The 21,542-nt window shown below is 47.3% G+C and overlaps 3 protein-coding genes across 4 annotated transcripts; all 3 read right to left on the bottom strand.

The window, feature by feature from the left end:
• Positions 1-48: 48 nt before the first annotated feature.
• LOC122772288 (transient receptor potential cation channel subfamily M member 1-like) lies at positions 49-3,506 on the bottom strand. The gene is made up of 8 exons (XM_044030195.1): positions 2,917-3,506; positions 1,839-1,915; positions 1,543-1,729; positions 1,246-1,459; positions 1,045-1,169; positions 800-971; positions 503-677; positions 49-316 (listed from the first exon to the last, which is right to left on the bottom strand). Exons 1-8 carry the CDS (start codon positions 3,004-3,006, stop codon positions 160-162), a joined length of 1,197 nt encoding a protein of 398 aa, XP_043886130.1. The 5' UTR covers positions 3,007-3,506; the 3' UTR covers positions 49-159.
• A 2,114-nt stretch (positions 3,507-5,620) lies between these two features.
• On the bottom strand, positions 5,621-8,954 carry LOC122772290 (tubulin polymerization-promoting protein family member 3-like). The gene is made up of 4 exons (XM_044030198.1): positions 8,812-8,954; positions 8,499-8,695; positions 8,125-8,278; positions 5,621-6,966 (listed from the first exon to the last, which is right to left on the bottom strand). Exons 2-4 carry the CDS (start codon positions 8,690-8,692, stop codon positions 6,772-6,774), a joined length of 543 nt encoding a protein of 180 aa, XP_043886133.1. The 5' UTR covers positions 8,693-8,695; positions 8,812-8,954; the 3' UTR covers positions 5,621-6,771.
• A 658-nt stretch (positions 8,955-9,612) lies between these two features.
• zdhhc1 (zinc finger DHHC-type containing 1) lies at positions 9,613-17,955 on the bottom strand. 2 transcript variants are annotated; one of them, XM_044030193.1, is made up of 11 exons: positions 17,514-17,955; positions 17,079-17,298; positions 16,811-16,986; positions 16,246-16,347; positions 13,494-13,618; positions 13,234-13,389; positions 13,055-13,149; positions 12,884-12,972; positions 12,673-12,757; positions 10,250-10,322; positions 9,613-10,173 (listed from the first exon to the last, which is right to left on the bottom strand). In XM_044030193.1, exons 2-11 carry the CDS (start codon positions 17,295-17,297, stop codon positions 9,734-9,736), a joined length of 1,560 nt encoding a protein of 519 aa, XP_043886128.1. In that variant the 5' UTR covers position 17,298; positions 17,514-17,955; the 3' UTR covers positions 9,613-9,733. The 2 variants fall into 2 exon arrangements, with proteins under 2 accessions (XP_043886128.1, XP_043886129.1); XM_044030194.1 differs by having other exon boundaries at positions 17,537-17,955.
• Between the last annotated feature and the right edge of the window lie 3,587 nt (positions 17,956-21,542).

Below are 21,542 nucleotides of genomic sequence, written 5' to 3'. Positions count from 1 at the left end.
ACACATGAATGATTGACGAGCAGCTGCAGCTGTTCTCAGGGTGAAGCCGAGGATTGTGGGATTAAATAAAGAACAATCTGGACTAAGCTGCAATTTGGGGTCAAAGGTAAAACCTGTGTCATTATGGTAAAGTGACAGTGAACAGGTCTCATGCAGAGGTCACGTGACCACGAGGGAAGTCATGTGACCTACCAGGGCTTTCTTCTTCATGCACTCCATCACCATGAGGAAGATCTGCTGCGCCTGACTGCGGCTGTAGTTGAACGTTTTCTGGACGGTGACAAGCAGCTGATCTTTGACCCCGTCACTCACCGACCTGAGAGACAGAGCTGAGTGTGAGTGCCCCCTGCTGCCTCGCGTGTGTCGGTGCTGCCTCGCGTGTGTCGGTGTTGTGGTGTCTGCCTCGCGTGTGTCGGTGCTGCCTCGCGTGTGTCGGTGTTGTGGTGTCTGCCCCGCGTGTGTCGGTGCTGCCTCGCGTGGTCGGCGTGTGTCATGTCCTCACCCGTCCTCCTCACAGTATCTGTGAGCAAAGGAAATGATGTCAGAGGCTCGACCGCTGCCATCACAGACCACGACGGGGACCGGAGGCTCCTCCTTCAGACTCTCCATGACAATGGAGATCACGTTAGGACCTCCCTCCAGGATCAGACACACAACAGGGACACCCTGACCCAGACCTGCAACACACACACATACAAAAACCCCACAGGTCACATGACACGGTTCTGTTTCTACATGCTGGGTTCTCTGTGGAGAGAAACATCAGAACTCCTCCCACAGAGCAAGCCACATGACTCACGTGTGTTAATCTTCTGCAGAGCGATGTGTTTCTCCAGCTGGCGGCGGAGGCGGACCTCAGCGCCATACTTCCCGCTGGTGCCGTTGTCAGACAGGATGAAGTGGGAGTGGCTACTGTTCAGCACAGACAGCTTACTGAGTGGATTAGACATAGTCTGGTAGGGTCTGATCACCTGGAACACAGAATCTAGTTCAGTCCAGTCTGGTTCAGTTCAGTTCAATTCGGTTCAGTTCAGTCTTGCTTACGTCTCTGCCGATCAGGTCTTCCCTGTTCTCGATGATCCCCCACGGTGCGATGCCGATGGCGCACACTTTCCCTCTAGACTTTGATGAATGATCCTTCAGAGCGTCTCCGACATGTCGGATCACTCCTGAAACAGGAGGGACGTGGATCTCATGAAAAGACTGGCGTGTTGTACCTGAAGTGTCCAGTAGGAGGGCTCGTACCTGTGCTGACTCCACCTGTGAAGATCCAGGCTCCCGTGGTGACAGCGGCTTTGATGAGTCCTTTTCCAAACACCTGCTTGAGTTTGGGCGGTAGGTCAAAGTTCTGGAGGCCTCCGTGGACAGAGATGAGGAGCGTGGGCAGCTCCAGCTGCCAGTCCTTCACCATCATGTGCAGCAGGGAGTCCGGCCTCGAGTCATAGGAGACCCGGATGTACTGAGGAGGAGGAGAGAGGGGGCGTGGTCAGAGACAGACACCCCTGCTTCATTCAAACATCACATCTGCTGTTGCCATGGTACCATGGCCTTGTTGACATGTCCTCCACCCTGGAACTCTATGACTCCGTAGGCGTCAGTGGGTGAAGTGTGGGTGTGTTTGAGGGGCGTCCACCTCTCTGCAGGCGTGGCCAGTAGAGCTCCGCCCCCTTCATCTTTGACCACTGGAGAGATGGAGGCGTGTTGGACCAGGAGCTGACCACAACTACACCTGAGTGACGACAACAACAACAACAATAATGACCACAACTACAACAAAATAAAACAAGACACACACACTGTGAGTGTCTATGTGCGCACGTGTGTGTGAGAGCGTGTACCTGCTGGTGTCTTTGCTGGGAATGAAATGGACACAGTCTCTCTTCACAAATGTCCTCTCGATCCAGACTCTGTGGACCTGAGGACAAACAGTGAGGTTGTGTCATGTGATCACATTTGACACGATGAGGCGGCCATGTTGGCTTCAGAGAGTATGAAAGTTGAGCTTTTGTTCATGTCGCTTATCTGTTTAATTACTCAGAGAGTGAGCTTTACATTTCTGTATGCATTAATCCTTTAATCCCAAACACACAAGAGATTAAATCTGTAAAGTGATTGTAGTCCTAATCTACAGAGTCTACTTCTACAATGATTCTGTGGATGAAGACACAAAGATACTGCTATGTTTAAAGGGATCCAATCTTTACGTTACATTGACATGTCATTTAGCAAACGCTTTTATCCAAAGCGATTTACAAAAGTGCATTTAAACATTTGGGTACAAATAAGAGCTAGAAGTAAGTAAGAGCTTCAAGTAAACCAAACTATGAAGTGCTAGTCACGTGATCGCGTCTTTATCTGCGTCACATGATCACGTCTTTATCTACGTCACGTGATCGCGTCTTTATCTGCGTCACGTGATCGCGTCTTTATCTGCGTCACGTGATCGCGTCTTTATCTGCGTCACGTGATCTCGTCTTTATTTGTGTCGCACGGTCGCGTCTTCGCCTGCGTCGCACGATCGCGTTTTCATCTGCGTCGCACGATCGCGTCTCTATCTGCGTCACATTACCTCGTCTTTATCTACGTCAAATGATCACGTCTTTATCTGTGAGACAGACTTTTGTAAACCTCTCACTCTCCCACACCACAGTCCTCACAGTTGTTGATCCACTGTTGCCTGATCAAATGCCTTATTTTGTCACTTGTCACACACACACACACACACACTTTAACGTGCAACAGATTACAGTGAGAACTACAAGAATCTGGATTATCTGGTTATATTAGATTATTTTTGTTTCACTCTTTAATTTTGAACAGACAGGAAGTGGAAATCAGAAGCAGCCAAGGATTATTGATGAGTGAGCTGTGGTCAGTGATGAGTTCACATGATCAGTTGTTTCAGGTGAGTCTTACCTTCTGTGATCCAGAGGACGCGCTGCGTTTAACGGACGAGCGTTTGAAGGATCCGTTCGACACTCTCCTGCCTCTGCTGTCCATGGTCATCCTCTGGTGTCTCCTCTGTCCTCTAGTATCTCCTAGGTCCTCTCCAGTGTGTGTCTTGCAGCCTGTGATGCGTTCAGGCGTCTGTGGGAGACAGAGGACAGAGGGAGACCCGTCCTCTCTCTGTAATCAGGATTAGTGGACGCTGCAGATTAAATAAATGGTGATTGAAGGTAAATCTGAGCGTTGTTTCACCTGCTGGAGCCAGGGGGCGCTCACAGTCACACAGTTTAACCACAGGTGTCACATAACGCAGTCTTTTCTTCTCATGTTCACTTTGACTTTTTAGCAGTTTGGTAGTTTGATACCTGGTTCCTATGTGTGTGTGTTTTTACATGTTATTCATTTAAAAAACAGTCTGAAATAAAATGTGATGTCTGCATCTACACTGTAAAAGCACTTTACAATTTCATATAATTACAGTCTCAACAATGTAACATCATAGTGTGCAACAATAAACTGACCAATGCAAACAAAATAACATACATTACATTAAATGTCACTTCACGCTTTTATCCAAAGCAACTCACAATGGAATTGAGTACAATCAGCCAGGGGTGGAATCGAACATGCGACCATGATGTCTAATCTGGCTAATTGTACTTGATTCCATTGTAAGTCGCTTTGGATAAAAGCGTCTGCTAAATGACATGTAATGTAATGTAATGTAATGTCTTTCACACACAGGGTACCAGTCTTAACCACTGAGCCACTCCACCATATACGCGTACGCTCTTTGTATGAAGAGTCTGCGTCTGAAGCTGCTGCTTCAAACAAAAAGGGGGGTGAGTGACTAAAGAAGGGGAAAGGGGATCAGGTGTTGACAATCAGGGAGTGATACCAGGTGCAAACACTCAAGGTAATTAGACAGGACAAGGTAGACGAAGTGCAGACCCACAGGAAATCCTAAAACCTCACCAAAATAAAACAGGAAATGACAAAAACGTGACTCCCAAAACAAAACATAACTAACAAATTTGCAGACGTGTAACAGTAACTGGTGCTGGGTGCCGAACTGAGATCGCTGGTCTGAAAGCACGTCCTTTGAGATGCCGTGGTTACGGACCACCTCGTGGAGAAGGATGATTTCCGTTTCCTTTGCTGAGGGAAGCTTGGGGAGCGCCACGAAATGGACCATCTTGGAAAACCGGTCTACCACCGTCAGGATGGTGGTGTTGCCCTTTGACGCTGGTAGACCGGTGACGAAGTCCAAGGCTATGTCTGCCCAGGGTCGGCTGGGCGTCGGTAGAGGTTGGAGCAGCCCCTGAGGAGGCCGGACTGTCGTGTGAATTAATAGTCACTCGGATCACATCAGATCTGTGCGATGACTGATCTCAAATAGTTTGTGTCCATTTAACGCATTGGCCGTGATTGGTGCAGGAAGCTGAACACAGTTCAGCATGAGACATCGGCATTGGACCAGAGTGGAGTCTATAAAGTTCTCTTCAGCCCCGGAGTCAACTAAAATGTCTACCTGACGCATAGTCTCTCCCACTCCCACAGTAATGCTGGTGAGTCTGCGTGTTATGTGTCCCGGTAAATAGTGTCCACTCAGGGTGGTGGTGCGTGACGTGCCTACCGGGCTTGAAGCTCTTTGGTGTCCCAGTTGTCCGCAGTGGAAACATCGCTCCTCCCGTTGGCGGCGCCGACGTTCCTCCGGAGCAAGTCGGGTACGGCCGAGCTGCAAGGGCTCGCCCGGCTCAGCGGAGGGCAGGGACTCATGGAGTAGTGTCGGAACTGGGGGCGACAATCTGGGGGCTATCCATGGGGATCTATGACCACGTGCTCCTGTCTCCTCTCCTTCTCCCGCTCTCGAAGCTGGAAACCCAACCGGATCGCCAGGTCGATCAACGGGTCCAGATCAGGAGGACTTTCGAGGGGCGCCAGAGTGTCCTTGATAGCAGCGGACAAGCCTCGGTGAAAAGAGTGTTGCAGTGCCGCGTCATTCCACTCCAACGTCGCTGCTGCTGCTGCTCGGAACTTGATGACGTATTCGCCAACACTGTCACGGTTCTGGTGCAGGTTATCCAGGGCTCAGGCCACCTCCATGGCCAGAAAAGTGGTGTTGAAAACCTTCCGGAGAGCTGAAAACAACTCTTCCGCCATGCGGGAGGCAGGTGCATGTCGATCCATTACCTCTGCGGCCCGTGAGATGAGACACAATGAAGGCTTCTTTGTTCAGTTCGGAGCTATAAGTCTGTGGCATTAACTTGAAATGCAGCCTGCACTGATGGATGAAAGGATGACACTCACCCGACGACCCAGAGAACTTGTCGGGGAGCCCAATCGCAGAATGGCAGAAAGTTGAGTGTTGTTCACCGCGGGTTGCATCGATGGCGGGGAAACAGCTGACGATCGGCGACGAGGGGACAGGTCCCAGGTGAGTGAATATTTGCTGAATGTTCTGTGACATCTGAAGAATCTGTGTATGGACGCTGCTGAACTGTTAGATTCAGCACCGCCAGGTTCTGATCATGTTCAAACAACCGTCCCTCCTGGTGCTGATAGCGTCCTTCATGGCGTGGGTCTCGGCTGAATCCATTTATAGTCAGTGCGTACTGTCAGGAGTAGTACCACAGAGCTTGTATCCAAAATGCATGAGACTGAGTCAGATACATAAACTCAAAATGAGGCTTTATTGCTCTCTCAAAAACATGAACAAAGAAGAATGCCGAAGGCAAGAGAAAACGGCAAAGAAAACCCTATAACCAGAAAACAAAAACTAGATCAACATGGATCTTGACTCTAAACATGGAAACATAAACTAGATCAACTTGATTCTAAACTCTCTAAGCATGAGCAATGTAATGAGGAACATGGAGACAAAAAAACACACTGACAAAGGGCAGTGAGTGACTAAAGAATGGGAAAGGGGACCAGGTGCTGACAATCAGGGAGTGATACCAGGTGCAAACACTCGAGGTAATTAGACAGGACAAGGACAAGGTAGTCGAAGTGCAGACCCACAGGAAATCCTAAAACCTCACCAAAATAAAACAGGAAATGACAAATATGTGACACCCAAAACAAAACATAACTAACAAATTTGCAGACGTGTAACATATTCACAAACTCTGTTCATTAAATATAGTTTTAACATAAACACATTTACTGAATTGTGGGGAAAAACCACAAAGATGATGTCATCAAACATAAGGACTGACAGGTGGTGCCTGGATTCAGATGAGATGTGGCAGGACCAGGTCCTTGTGTCAGACAGCTCCAGTCATTATAGAAGGTGTACAGTGCCCTCTAGTGTTCACTTTGTCTTATAACACATGAATGACATGATCTATCGAGGAGGTGTGGCCAAATGTCACTGAGAACCATCACACACCTGAGACACGTGGGTCAGTGAGGACAGATCACATGACCTCAGAGAAACTGGGTTTTTACTTCCTGTTAAAAACGTCCTGTTAAATGACATGAATCGAAAAGTGCTGCAGCCTGAAGACAAGCAGACAGACAGGCAGACATACATACAGACAGGCAGAGGGGGGGAGCAGAAAGAGTTGCGTAACGTGTAGCGTGAGTAATGTGTTAGCTTAGCATTAGTCCCAGGAGAGTAGTTAGCTTAGAATTAGCCCCAGGAGAGCAGTTAGCTTAGCATTAGCCTCAGGAGAGTAGTTAGCTTAGCATTAGCCCCAGGAGAGTAGTTAGCTTAGCATAAGGCCTCAGGTCACAGAAGTATCTGAGATGTCTCAGTGTCACTGACACATGTTTGAGTTGATCACATGATCACATGATCACACACACACAGCTGCCTCCTTATTTCTCTCCCTTCATCTTGGACTCGTATGTCCCGGCGTTCTTATACGCTCCCACGTAGCCAGTGTTCTCCACAATCTCTTCACGGCCCTTGCGACCTTTGCCCCGGCCACTGTCATCAAAACGCTCCTTGTGTGATCCGGTGTAGCGGGATGTGTCTGTGAGACGGTCCACGGCCCCCTTCTTTGCCACTTTCTGATGAAAACCCAAAAGAACAGGTAAATGAAATCTGCTCATGTCACACAGGTGTGAACAGTCATGCAGGTGTGAACAGTCGTACAGGTGTGAACAGTTATGCAGGTGTGAACAAGCATACAGGTGTGAACAGTCGTGCAGATGTGAACAGTCGTGCAGGTAGTCATACAGGTGTGAACAGTTGTGCAGGTGTGACCAATCGTGAACAGTCATGCAGGTGTGAACAGTGGGTAGGTGTGAACAGTTGTGCAGGTAGTCATACAGGTGTGAACAGTGGTGAACAGTTGTGCAGGTGTGAACAGTTGTGGGTAGTCATACAGGTGTGAACAATCTTGCAGGTGTGAACGGTTGGCAGTGTGGTGATGCGTGGGAGTCATACGGGTGTGAACAGTTGTGCGGGTGTGAACAATCTTGCAGGTGTGAGCAACACAGTGGTGAACAGTTGTGCGGGTGTGAACAGTGGGTGAATAGTTGTACAGTCATGCACAGCCATGCAGGTGTGAACAGTGGTGCAGAAGTGTGAACAGTTGTGCGGGTTTGAACAGCCAGGTGTGAACAGTGCAGGTGTGGCGGTCATACATGTGTGAACAGTCATGCGGGTTTGAACAGTGCGTGCAGGTGTGAACAGTGGTACAGTGTGAACAGTCAGGTGTGGACGGTTGTGCAGGTGTGAACAGTCATGCGTGTGAACGGTACGGGTGAACAGTCGTGCGGGTGTGAACAGTTGTGGGTGGTACATGGTGTGGACAGTCGTACGGGTGTGAACAGTGCGTTGCGAGGTGTGGACAGTGGTACAGGTGTGAACAGTCGGGTGTGGACGGTTGTGCGGGTGTGAACAGTCATGCGGGTGTGAAGTTCAGGTGTGAACAGCCGTGCAGGTTTGAACAATGCGTGCAGGTGTGAACAGTTGTTGACAGTGTGAACAGTGGTACAGGTGTGGACAGTCGTACAGGTGTGAACAGTCGTGCAGGTGTGGACAGTCGTGCAGGTGTGAACAGTCATGCAGGTGTGAACAGTAGTTCTGATCAGATCCATTAGGGCCAGGACTGAACCTGAAACATGAAGCTCAGGTTTCAGGTCAGAGTTTGTGTCAGTTTTCACAGATTGTGTTCAGGTTGTGTATCATGTGACGAACACTGTCACACAAACAGGTCTCACCGTCACACCCATATTGGTGGGCCCGCCCCCTTCCACCAGCTTGTAAATAGACTCCAGTGCCTCCTCTTTACTTTGACCTTTGAACCTCTTTGGCGCGAGCTCCTGCAGAGCTTTTTGAAACTCCTCATATGTGATGACCCGAGACGTCTTCTGTCTGCACACACACACACACCATCAGAGCGCCCCCTGCTGGGCCCTACCACAGTTTAAGTCTACAATATCTGCGTCACATGATCACAGACTTTTCCAACAGGAAACTGAAGTTTGTAAACCACTCCCACACCACAGTCCAGGAGAGGAGCAGCAGTTTCCTGTTGGAACAGAATGGGACTGGTTCCTGGTGTGGTCCTGGTTTCCCAGGTGTGAACACTCACTTGACTTTAGAGAAGATGATGTCGACGTCGGTGCCGGTGACGTTCTTGCCGTCGATGATCTTACAGTCTTTGCACAGTTTGTTCCAGTTCTTCCCGTTCAGCTCCTCCCCCGTCGCCTTCATGTCTCCATGAACGGCAAACTTCTTAAAAGCTGCGAGGACCAGGTCCAGGTCTAGGTCCGAGCTCTGCGCCATGATCTGCAACACAGTGTGTGTGTGAGTCTGTCCTCACCTGCACACACATCTGTGCTCTATACTTATCAATCAATCAATCTATCTATCAGTTAGTTAGATAGAAATGAGCAGTGTCTTACCTGATCTGTCTGTCCTCTGTCTCTCTCTGCAGCAGCTCAACTGAGCTCTGAAGTGCAGAGGACTTGTTGTCATGTGTTTATTCCATCGCCATGACGACATTCAGAGTGACTAACAGTGGGCAATAAAACAAGAGAGGGAGGGGGAGAGAGGGAGAAGTGGGCGCGGGGGGTGTGCCAGGATCCATGTGACCTCAGATGACATCATTTGAATAATTCAGTTTGTGCGTGTGTGACATCACTGTCATGTGACTGATGGACAAAAACATTCAGGGTTACACTGACCTCTGACCTCAGAGTAACTGCTGCGATATCACTTCTGGGTGTGGCCACATGTGTGTGTGTGTTCTGTCATAAACACTGACCTTGTCCGGACCAGTCATCCTCATGGAGACCAAAACCTGGTCCTAATGAGGCAAATCCTCATTTATGAGTAACTGGTAAAGTTTAGAACTAAGATTGAATGGTAGTTAGTGTTAGTCATTTCCTGGTTATAGTTAAGGTTAGTGATAAGAGTGTGTGTGTGAGAGTGACGCAGGAAATGACCTCATGTCAGTGAACAGGAAGCAGCTGTGAGTGTGGGAGGAGTTCAGAATGACATCATGTTGTTGAGTGCGGGGTCTCTGGGGAGGAAGTCACATGATGACGCACACACACACTTCTCATTACCGCTCTGTTATGTTGTCATTATTCGTTGCCAGGGCAACCCCTCTACACAGCAGGGAGGGAGGATGACATGCAACCACACACACACACACTAACAGACTCAACCATCATCTGCCTGTAGGGGGAGCTCCAGACTGATCAATGAAAATCATTTTTATTGATTAAAAAAAACATGAAGTTGTTCTGTATGAAGAAGTGATGACATCACGTCAAGTAAATAAATAAACACAACACACGTGTGATAGTAGAAAAACAAAGTTCAGGTCTTTGCTCTGGAGCCGGGTCTGGAGCTGGTCTGCCACCTGCTCGGACCAAGTCTTTGGTCCTGGGCCTCGCCGCTCGCCCGACTGACAAACACAGCAGGAAGATGAGTGGACATCATCTCAAACCTCAGCTCTGCTGTGTGTGAGGAGGAGGACAGTGGCGTCTTCCTCTTTGTCCTGGAGGGCAGGGGGGGCAAGGGGAACCCTGGTACCGCTCGCTGTGAAGATGCGGCCGTGTCACAGGCAGAAGTGGAGCCCAGTTTGGCCAACACCACCGGGATCTCCTCCAGAGACTCAGCCGAGTCTGAGTGGTACTCAGCAGGAGGGGCGGCGGCCTGGACGGGGCCTGTGGGCTGGACCAGGGCCAGGGGGGGCAGGGGGGCCCTCAGAGGGAACACTGGGACAGGAAGACGCTGAGCCACGGTGCCGAGGTCAGCTGCACAACAGACAACATGACACGGGTCTACTTCCTGTTGTTCAGACTGTGTGTGTGTGTGTGTGTGTGCGCGTACCTGGGGGCGGGGCTGCACTCTGACATCGTTCTCTCGTTTCCTCTGAAGTGATTTTACAAACTTTCTTCTTTTTCTGTCAAAATAAAAACAATTTAATCTCCAACTGACACTGGTGTGCGTGTGTGTGTGTGTGTGTGCAGGTATTACTAATGTTACACACTCACATTACAGGGACTTGTCTTCCTTACGGGGACAAAAATCAAGTCCCCACAACATAAATGACTATATTTCATGGTGAAGACATGTTTTAAGGTTACAGTAAAATAGATTAGCAAAAAAATCATTCACATTTGGAAAGAAGCACCAAAATTTGACTGAACGTATCTCTGGGGTCATTCTTTTGAAAAATCCCATTAGCCATGTACATTTCAAAATGGCGGACATTTTTAAAGATGACCGCCATATCCAACCGTCTTCCACATCAGAATTTCATCTTGCCAATTTCAGTGATTTTGGTGTCAAATGATAGGTAAAATGTCTAATTTATAAATCAGAAATCCTTTTTATATCTCTTCCTGCCATTTACTCTCTAAAATAATGTATAAAATATGCAAAAACACATCCCATTACATGTCATTTAGCAGACGCTTTTATCCAAAGCGACTTACGATGGAATTGAGTACAATCAGCCAGGGGTGGAGTCAAACTTGTGACCGTGATATCTTTCACACACAGGTCACCAGTCTTAACCACTGAGCCACTCCACCCCACCCCAAACACAACATTATTCCAGCAAAACGTGTATTACAAAAGTACAAAAATGGTCAATTTATTTGCTCATGAGGAGCTGAATCCTTTGCTTACTACTGTACATCAAACAATCTTATGAGCAAAGGTCTATAATGTGAATAAACCTTAACATTCTCCAATCAACAGTTGTGTTAGAGTATATAATCACCTAAACCATGCTCTAACTAACGTATGGAACAGAGCTTAATCTTCACATCTACTGTGCAAGTAAGATCAAAGCATTAGCATTTGCACCACGTTCGAATTTCCAACCACCCTTGGTCAGTTCTTGGCAACTTTCTGCAATAGGGGTGAGATCGGTCCAAAAGATCTGCCACAGATCTCCTTTCTTGGTCCAACTTTGTGTTTCTGGTCAACAAACTAATGATTGAGCCCATATGCAACCTGCCCGATACATGTTGGAGTAGAGCAGCTCGAGTAGGAGGGATGGCTTCTTATGGCCTCTGCTTCCGAGCAAACATGTCAAGCCTTGCATCATCAACACCATCAGCTCTACTGGATCCATCATACATCGTGACCACAAAGTTTTCCAATGTCTTCATGTCTTCGTTGCTACAAACGAGTCGATGTAAATGTCTCATCACTGACGCTCTCGTCAGCCGCGCTGTTTCAGACCAGAACCACACCCACAGAACACGGACTGTCTTGTGATTGGTCATCTACCTGGAAGCGACATCATTAGCACGACAGCTCTCAGACCCACAGCTCCCCCTCTGGAAAGACGGTTGCACCGCTAGCAATGAGAACATTGAGTAATGTCGTAATCTCTTACACATTTGATCCAGAGTCAGTGACACAGTGACAGTCTGCTGCAGGACGCCTTAGCTTGGATAACGTTGTGGTTACCGAGATGATAAACACACATGCAAATGAAACACCAGCGTAGCGTGTAGCTTAGCCTGTAGCCGGCTAAGTTTTTTTTATTAATCCCCTTAGGGAAAGTATTCCTCTGCATTTTGACCCATCCTAGAATTAGGAGCAGTGGGCTGCCACACTGAGTGGCGCCCGGGGAGCATTGGGGGTTGGGTACCTTGCTCAGGGGTACCCCAGCCCTTTTTGGCCGGGTGGGGATTTGAACCGGCGACCCTCCGGTTACAAGTCAAGTTCCCTTTCCCCTTGGCCACAGGCTGCCCTAAACGACAGAACAAGCACACAAAGACAGTTATATACGTATTGTTGGCACTGCTCCTTCCTTTCGGTGAAGTTTGGTGCTGTGTCCTGCTTTATATTGAAGAAGAAGAAGAACTTATCTCATTGTAGCTGCTGAGCGTATCGGTTGTACAACGAGAGTAGTTCTTCTTCTACGGTTGAAAATACGTCACCGGACTCTTGTGCCCGGACCCTAGTGCCCAGACTCTCGCAAGCATTTCAAAGCTTGAATTGGCGGCCATCTTGGAAAAAATGGCAGCCATCTTGATTTTTGTGTGGCTAATGGGTTTTAACAAAAGAACAATCCCCAAGGAGTATTTGTGCCAATTTTGGTACTTCTTTCCACTTTCCTGAAAAACTGCAATAATCTGCTCTACTATTAGGGTCAGGGTTAAGATTAGGATTAGGCCAGTACTAATTGTGGTTAACGTTAGAGTAAGTCTCCAGGAAATGAATGTAAATCAATGCAATGTCCCCTCAAGTCATGAATGTCCAACCGTGTGTATGTGTGTGTGAGCGTGTACCTGTGTGTGTGTAGAGATGGTGGGTGGAGTTTCTTCCTCCATGACAGGACTACACACACTCATCACTCTGCCATTGGCTAAGAACCTGAAAAACACACACAATTAATTTCACTTTGTAAAGTTTGTTTACTGCAGAGAAACCTGTGTCCATGAGTCCAGAATACTGTGTCAGGACCTGGTCAGTGTGTGTGTGTGTGTGTGTGAGACTCACTCTGCCTCCCCCTGCACAGACACAGTGGTCGGTTCCTCCACATTCACCTGTGGGTTGGTATAACCCAGACTCCCAGAATAATTCATGTCCTGAGGGGGGCAGCAGAGAGCACAGTCAGGACCACAGCACACACACGCACACGCACACGCACGCACACGCACACGCACGCACCGTCTCCTTCACTGATCCAGGTTTCCTCAAGTCTCTGTTGTCATGACGATGACGCTGTCGCACAATGTACTCATATGTACTGAGTCTGTTCCACACTGAGAGAGAGAGGACACATGTGAGTGCACTCACACATACATGTGACACGTGTGTGTGTGTGTGTGTGTGTGTGCTGCTCGTACTCAGGTATACATGGAAGCAGAGCAGGTGACACAGCAGCACCGACGACAACAGACCCAGCGCCATGGTAACGGCAGCCAGACACGGAATCACAGCAGCAGCTGATCTGAGCGGAGTCACAGGAAGGAAGAGGAACCACACACCTGTGTCGTTCCTCACTGACACACACACACACACACACACACACACACACACACACACATACAGGTGAGTCTCCTTACACCGCAGGTGAGAACACTGGAGGTCAGAGGTCAGATCTCACCTAGGAAGTGTTTGTCAGAGCGGAGTTTAGTCGGATCCACGAAGAACTCGATGAAGACGTAGGAGGAGACGACCAGAACCACACACACGCCCAAAAGGGCGGAGCCAACACTGTGGAGGAACAACCTGTACACAACACACATTAACAGGTTAAACAGTGGCCTGTTTCAGAAAGCAGGTTCAACAAACTCTGAGTTAACTTAACTCTAGGTTGAGCAACTCTGAGTTTTGTTAGTTCAGTTCACTCTGAGTTAAGTGTGTGTGTGTGTGAGAATGAAAAAAGCCATCATCAATGGAGCTCTGATACTAAGGCCGTTTCTCAATACTCAAGTTAGCAAGTATGTACTTGCTAACTTGGGAAGTATATACTTGAGAAGTAAGCTGGGAGTATATACTTGCCAAGTACGGGAGTACACAAGTATGTGGTTGTTTCTCAATACTCAAGTATGCAAGTATGTATGTATTGTTCTGCTGTTTGAATGGTGCTGCAGCCTCATTACCGCTACCTACGGTGTTGATCAATGAACATGTGAAATACTTTTAATAAATGCATATACATGTTGTTATTATTTTTACATTTTAAATATTTAACTTCATTTATTAATGTATTTCTATTAAAATATACAATACAAATAATACAATGTGGAAAATAGATAGAGTACAGCATTAAATAGTGTAGTGTGTATATATATATATATATATATATATATATATATATATATATATATATATGATGTGTACAAATATATACTCCTCTACATAGCTAATATTTACATATTATATAGTACAGATATATAAGTACAGATACAATGACCGTGCGACTTTAATATAAATCTAACTTTGAAAGTTGCAATTTAAAAAAAATTAATAATATACAAACTTTCAAAACGTTTCCATTAAAATCAAAATAACACGTCAACAACAAATCTATGGATCACACCGAGCATGTAATGACAGCGACGTCTGAGCCAGCGGATCATTTCATCAGGACAGGCCGAGGTAACGCTGCTCTGTGCCGGGCACAGTGAGCGCCGAGCGCCCACAGAGGTGGAGCTGATCACCTCCGACAAACGTCGCTGCCAAACTATAAATACGTCATATCTTCATACACAAACCACATATTTGAATTCTAAAAGACTAATTTCTCGCCTCAAATGATGTTAAAACTGTTCAGGGACACAGAAAAATATTTATTTCAGATTTATATTTCTATTATCTGCTGCTATGCTCCACCGAAATGTATTCTGGGATACATGGCCATCCCAAGTACGCTTAAGTCACCTCCGATACATACTTGGTAAACATGGGCGGAGCGAGAACACTTCCGGGTTTGAGAACCGTCCTCGCTGTTCGCTTACTTGAGAATTGGAACAGCACTTGGACTGAGGCTGATGACGTTTTCACAAGTACGGGAGTACGCAAGTACGCACAAGTACGCACAAGTATGGATATTGAGAAACGGCCTATGATTCACCATGGCAACAGGTAAACAAAGAGCACAGCCTCCATTTTAATCCAGTTGAGCAGCAATATGAACACATGACATTTATGTGAAGAGACAATTCAATAAATGAACACTATTACATTCTGTACAGTGTAATTCACTCGTTCATCATTTCATTAATGATGATTAATGCTGCAGTCCTACCATTATGTTACATTAGATTAGATCTTTATTCAGCTGGAATCTGAAGATGAGAATATGGATCAAACTGAGAAAACATAGTTTATTATGGACCTTATTATTATTATAAAACACTGTATTATTATCACTGTAGTTTAAAAAGTCACTTTTAAACTACAGTGAAGTTAAAGTATTTCTACAGTACAGAGAGGGACTACAGCGATGATGAGTCTACAGTACAGAGAGGGTCTACAGTGATGATGAGTCTACAGTACAGAGAGAGTCTACAGTGATGATGGTGATGATGAGTCTACAGTGATGACGGTGATGAGTCTACAATGATGATGGTGATGATGATTCTACAGTGATAATGGTGATGATGAGTCTACAGTGATGATGAGTCTACAGCAGGGGTCACCAACCTTTTTGAGACCGAGAGCTACCTGAAGGTTAGAGAATAATGGAGGGCTACCATATTAACATTTTATGCAGTTTACCATTTAAATGATAAATATTATGCATTCAATTGCATACACATTAATTCCAGTGCTTACTCCTAATGATTATCACAGTTTTTATAAACAATATCAAGGACATTTTACTCAGCGATCATATGGATTCATACAAGTGAGGTGAAGTGAAATGAGCCCGCGGGCACCTCGTTGGCTGCTCGCGGGCACCACGTTGGTGACCACTGGTCTACAGTGATGATGGTGATGATAAGTCTACAGTAACACACAGTCTTAATGTCACACAGTCACAGTGTTGTCACTGTGAGTCAGCCCTCTCCCCCCCCGACATGACACATGAGCTCCCCTGGAAACATGATTTGTTAGATTTTGGGGACGTCTCTAAAATATTGTTTTTTGATTGACTGATTCAGATGTGATGTGTGTGTGTGTGTGTGTGGAGGTTAGATATGTGCTGACTTAAGACAAGTAGATGTACAGACTGAAATAATGGATGTGTTGAGTTGAGTATGTACCTGTGCCGAGGCGAGAAGAGCCGGTGGAAATACACCTCAAGTCCTCGCTCTGAGGCACACGCAAGGGTTAACTAACTCAGAGTTTTCACTAAACCTGCTTTCTGAAATTGGCCTCTGGTGTGTGTGTGTGTGTGTGTCTCTCACCTGTAGTTTCTGCTTCCTACACAGTTGTTGAGCCATCGACAGTGATGATCAAAGTCAGCCACACATTTGTTACACGAGCTGCAGTGTTTCGATTTTGGTGCTCTGCAACACACACACACAGCATTCATAGTGAGGACACTCTACCCCTAACCTAACCCTGACCCTATAACCAGCTCCTAACCCTAACCTTTAACCAGACACTAAAACCAGCTCCTAACCGTGACCTTTAACCAGACACTAAAACCTGGTTCCTAACCCTGACCTTTAACCAGACACTAAAACCAGCTCCTAACTCTGACCTTTAACCAGACACTAAAACCAGCTCCTAACCCTGACCTTTAACCAGATCCTAAAACCATGTTCCTAACCCTGACCTTTAACCAAACCTAAAACCAGCTCCTAACCCTGACCTTTAACCAGACCCTAAAACCAGGTTCCTGACCCTGACCTTTAACCAGACCCTAAAACCAGCTCCTAACCCTAAAAACCCTCATCCATTACTCATCAGACCGTCCTAAAGCAACTTCATGACCTCTGTGACCTCCTGTGTGTGTTTGTGACTCACACGTCCACCTGGCACAGGTAACAGTGGCAGTTCTCGATGACGTGTGCGTGTTTGGAGCGGTCGAACACGGGGACCGGACCTCTGTGGTTGTGGGTTCTGACGCTGCGGTCGGCTGGGTCGACGGACACGGCCATCACGTGGACACACAGGTGACACACGAACATGACGCCCGTGCACTGACTCACAGTTTAGGACTCACTCACACACGTGAATAAACATGTGATATCTGCGATGATGACCTCTGACCCCTGTGTCAGTGTAAGGATACGATGTAGCCCGCAGGGATCCAGTGAGCGGGCAGCAGCGGGACGAATACGCCGAGGCTGGTGACGGCGAAGTAGACGTAAAGCAACCAGGCCAACAGCTGGAGGGGGTGAGGAGGCCACGCCCAGCCGTTAGTCCGGGAGCAGAGCGGGGCATCGACGCGCGGTGGGCCCGCCTCCAACACCGGCGCTGTGCGGTTGGGATTCCTGCTGCACAAATCCATCCTGTAAATGCATTTAATCCAGATTACAAATGTTTGTTACATGTCAGATGTTATAAGGTCAAAGGACCAACAATTAGATCTACAACCACGAGTGGAACAAACGTGATCAGATAATCCAAATCTGACTTAATCTCTGATCAATGATAATCAATGATTTCTGTTCATCACATGGAACAAAGAGTTAAGTCCTCTGGTTAACTCGCCTGGTAAACTCACCTGGTTAACTCGGGTTAACTCGCCTGTTTAACTGGGCCTCCGCTCCGCTGCATGTCCTCCCAGACTGCTGCGGCTCTGCCGTGCTCCGGCCGCGGCTCTGCCGCCTCAAAGACCCGGGGTAAGAGCGTCTCAGTCCAGGCGTGAGCTCGTGTCCATCGTGTCCGCTGCAGACCGCGGAGCTGACTGCTGCTAACTGTTTACCAAGCTAACGCGGCTAACATGCTAACCACAAGCTAACGTGCTAACGACGTCCAGCGCGAGCCTCGTGAGCTGGAATGACGGAGACCACGTGACCGCGGCCCGTGAATCAAACACCGGCTCTTTGTTTTTAACCTTTAACGACGAAACTTAGCCGGTGTATTAGCCAGTTAGCCTTTAGCTGCTGCTACGATCTTCCACCGTCTCACAGACCCGTACGCTGTTTCCTTGGTAACGCTCCAGAACAACCCCGATTGGCCAGTGAATCTGGGCCCCGCCCACTGCCTGCTGTTGCTGATCTGAGAGCAGCGTCCAGATGAACTGATGTGTTTCAGAATCAGAATCAGAATCAGAAGAGCTTTATTGCCAAGTGCGATTTGCACATACAAGGAATTTGTTCTGGTGTCATTGGCGCATAACAAGCATACAACATTTTAAAAGGTTAAGTGAACAGTAAACGTATATATACACAGTATATAAATGTTTGTTTGTTTGTTTTTTTAAAGATGAAAAAGAGCACTACAGAAAGAGCAGTAAAGAGCAGTACAACTGGGCAGAAGTGAGTAACAGTGAAATATTCACCAGGTGCAAAGTTCACAGTGATGACGTTACATAAAAAGGATGTTATGATAATGTGACATGTAGAGGCAGAGGAGGAGTGAGAGGAGTCAGAGTGTCGGGCAGACGAGAAAAAACTGTTCTTGTGGCGTGAGGTTCTGGTCCTGATGGACCGCAGCCTCCTGCCAGAGGGGAGTGACTCAAAGAGTTTCTGTCCGGGGTGGGAGGGATCAGCCATAATCTTTCCTGCACGCCTCAGAGTTCTGGAGGCGAACAGGTCCTGGAGAGATGGAAGATTGCAGCCGATCACCTTCTCTGCAGACCGAATGACACGCTGCAGTCTGCCCTTGTCCTTGGCCGTGGCAGCAGCGTACCAGATGGTGATGGAGGAGGTGAGGATGGACTCAATGATGGAGGAGTAGAAGTGCACCATCATTGTCTTTGGCAGGTTGAATTTCTTCAGCTGCCGCAGGAAGTACATCCTCTGCTGGGCTTTTTTGATGAGAGAGCTGATGTTCAGCTCCCACTTGAGGTCCTGGGTGATGATAGTTCCCAGGAAGCGAAAGGAATCCACAGTGTCAACTGTGGAGTCACAGAGGTTGATGGGTGCAGGTGAGGCTGAGTTCTTCCTGAAGTCCACGACCATCTCCACTGTCTTTAGAGCGTTGAGCTCTAGGTTGTTTCGGTTGCACCAAGTGACCAGCTGGTCAACCTCCCACCTGTAGGCGGACTCGTCACCATCAGAGATGAGTCCGATGAGGGTGGTGTCGTCCGCGAACTTCAGGAGCTTGACGGACTGGTGACTGGAGGTGCAGCTGTTTGTGTACAGGGAGAAGAGCAGAGGAGAAAGAACGCAGCCCTGGGGGGATCCGGTGCTGATGACCTGTGAGTCGGAGACATGTTTTCCCAGCTTCACATGCTGCTTCCTGTCAGACAGGAAGTCAGTGATCCACCTGCAGATGGAGTCAGGCACGCTCAGCTGGGAGAGCTTCTCCTGGAGCAGAGCCGGGATGATGGTGTTAAGATGGTACGTCCAGCAGGGGGCAGCAGAGCCCCGTGTGTGTGTAGATATTTCTTGTCACAGTGACATTGTTCATTTGCACGTTTATATTTATATAAAGTAAACAATTAATAATTAAAAAAAAATAAGCTAACTGTACAAAAATATAAACCTATGTTTAAATATAAACAGACTAAACATTTGACTTAAAACAGCAACAGAATCTTAAAACAGATTATAGTAAGGCAACAAGTCGACAATATTGCACAATTATTCAGGGTTTTAACAGCAGCAGTTCAGTGATGTGGGGGTGTGGTAATGTAAATCAGTCAGTTCAGGGGCTGGGTAAAAGCTGTTTGTCATCCTTGTGGTTCTGGATCTCAGACTCTGATGACTCTGTGTTGTCTGTTATGATGTTGTGTGATCTTGTCGTGGTTCTGGATCTCAGACTCTGGTAGACTGTGTTGTCTGTTATGATGTTGTCTGATCTTGTCGTGGTTCTGGATCTCAGACTCTGGTAGACTGTGTTGTCTGTTATGATGTTGTGTGATCTTGTTGTGACTTTGTGTGATCTTGTTGTGACTGCTCTGACGGCCTTCAGTGATGACACCTTGTTGTGATTGGCTGCTGTAACATTGCAAACACACACACAAACCTGTTGGAGCCTCAGAAGCCTCAGAGAAGTTGTTGGTCTGTTGTAGGTCAGTTATTTGTCAGTTGTAGGTCAGTTATTGTTCAGTTGTTGGTCACTTGTAGGTCAGTTGTTGTTCAGGTGTCAGTCAGTTGTAGGTCAGTAGTCCGTCAGTTGTTGTCAGTTGTTGGTCAGTTGTTAATCAGTTGTTGGTCAGTTGTCAGTCAGTGGTAGATCAGTTGTTGTCAGTTGTTGGTCAGTTGTGACTTGGAGTTTTTGGAGATTAACCCACGTTTTTAGGATTGTTAAGTAGTTTTAACTGATCAACAGTTCGGCTTGATGTCTCCAGAGTACCAGAGTACAGCCTCCTACTCCACAGACTACAGCGGTAGCGGTCTATGATCCCACTCGCGATCGCCGGCGATGTCCCTAAATACACCACTCCACTTTAAAAGACTCCTGCTAAATATGGAGGTTTCCCTGGTAATTGTTGGAGATTAACCCACGTTGTTAGGATTATTAAGCAGTTTTAAGTGAGTTACAGTTCGGCGCTGTTCGGCTTGATTTGTATGTGGGAGGTCTCTTCCTGTGACGGGACTCTAGCCAGTCAGCGGCCGGCAGTCTGACCAATCATCGCACAGTACCTACTTAAGCACGCTTGGAACCTCGCTGGAGCAGGTACTAAAAATAGTACCTGGTACCAGGTACTAGGCTAGTGGAAACACTACTTAAACCGTGCCGTGGTGAGGCGAGTAGAGCCGGTGGAAATGCGCCATAAGTGATCTGTTAGGGTGATCAGAAACTAAGTGATCTGTTAGGGCGATAAGGTAAGACTAGGTCTTTCAGGTATGAAGCGGTCTGATCATTACGTTTTTTGTACGTGAAGAAGATTTTAAATTCTAAACTGTGGGTGGAGCCAGTGTAGAGAAGCTAACACTGCCGTTATATGCATCTGTGTAACATGTTGGTAAAAGTCCAGGATCATGTCCGTCAGGGTCAGGGTCAGTTTGGATTAAAAATATCTTCTTTATGCTGAAAAGAGAGGACACATGAGGTGCTGAGTCAGCTGAATAATCACGAGTTTGCAGACAGGTGATCTCTCCTGTTAACAACAACAGCTTCTGACTATTGAATTATACAAGCTACTGCTGCAGCTAATGTGAGCTACAGCACCTGTGTCTGAGAGGAAGAAGGGGGCGGAGCTACAGCAGGAAGGATGAAAGAACGAGGACAAACACGCGGAGGGACTGACGTCTTTATTACAGACATTTAGGCTGGTAATGGTCCCTGAACCCAGCAGAGTGTGAAGATAAGAGATCAGAACGTCCTGATCCTGTGGACACTTTGTGTCTTCAGGAGGAACCACTTTAGTTTAGAGGGAAGAGGAAAAGATGAACACGCTGTTGTTGATGGGCTCATGAGCTGCATCTATTACCGAGGTCAGCTGACCTCCGTGGTGCGAGTCCCGTCTTTAATCTGCAGGTTGTGGGACATTCCGGTAAGGTCAGAGGTCATGGTGTGATGATAAAGCTGATCTGGGACACACGCAGAGCAGCTGCTCACTCTGCGCAGGTAGTGATGTGTGTCAGTCAGACTGTGCTGGGATTAAGGGAAAGGGGTCAGAGGTCACAGCCACAGGTAA

Source organism: Solea senegalensis, linkage group LG7 (assembly GCF_019176455.1).
Source record: "Solea senegalensis isolate Sse05_10M linkage group LG7, IFAPA_SoseM_1, whole genome shotgun sequence".
Lineage (NCBI taxonomy): Eukaryota > Metazoa > Chordata > Actinopteri > Pleuronectiformes > Soleidae > Solea > Solea senegalensis.
Note: the sequence above shows the minus strand (reverse complement) of the source record. Positions and strands in the feature narration are given on the sequence as shown.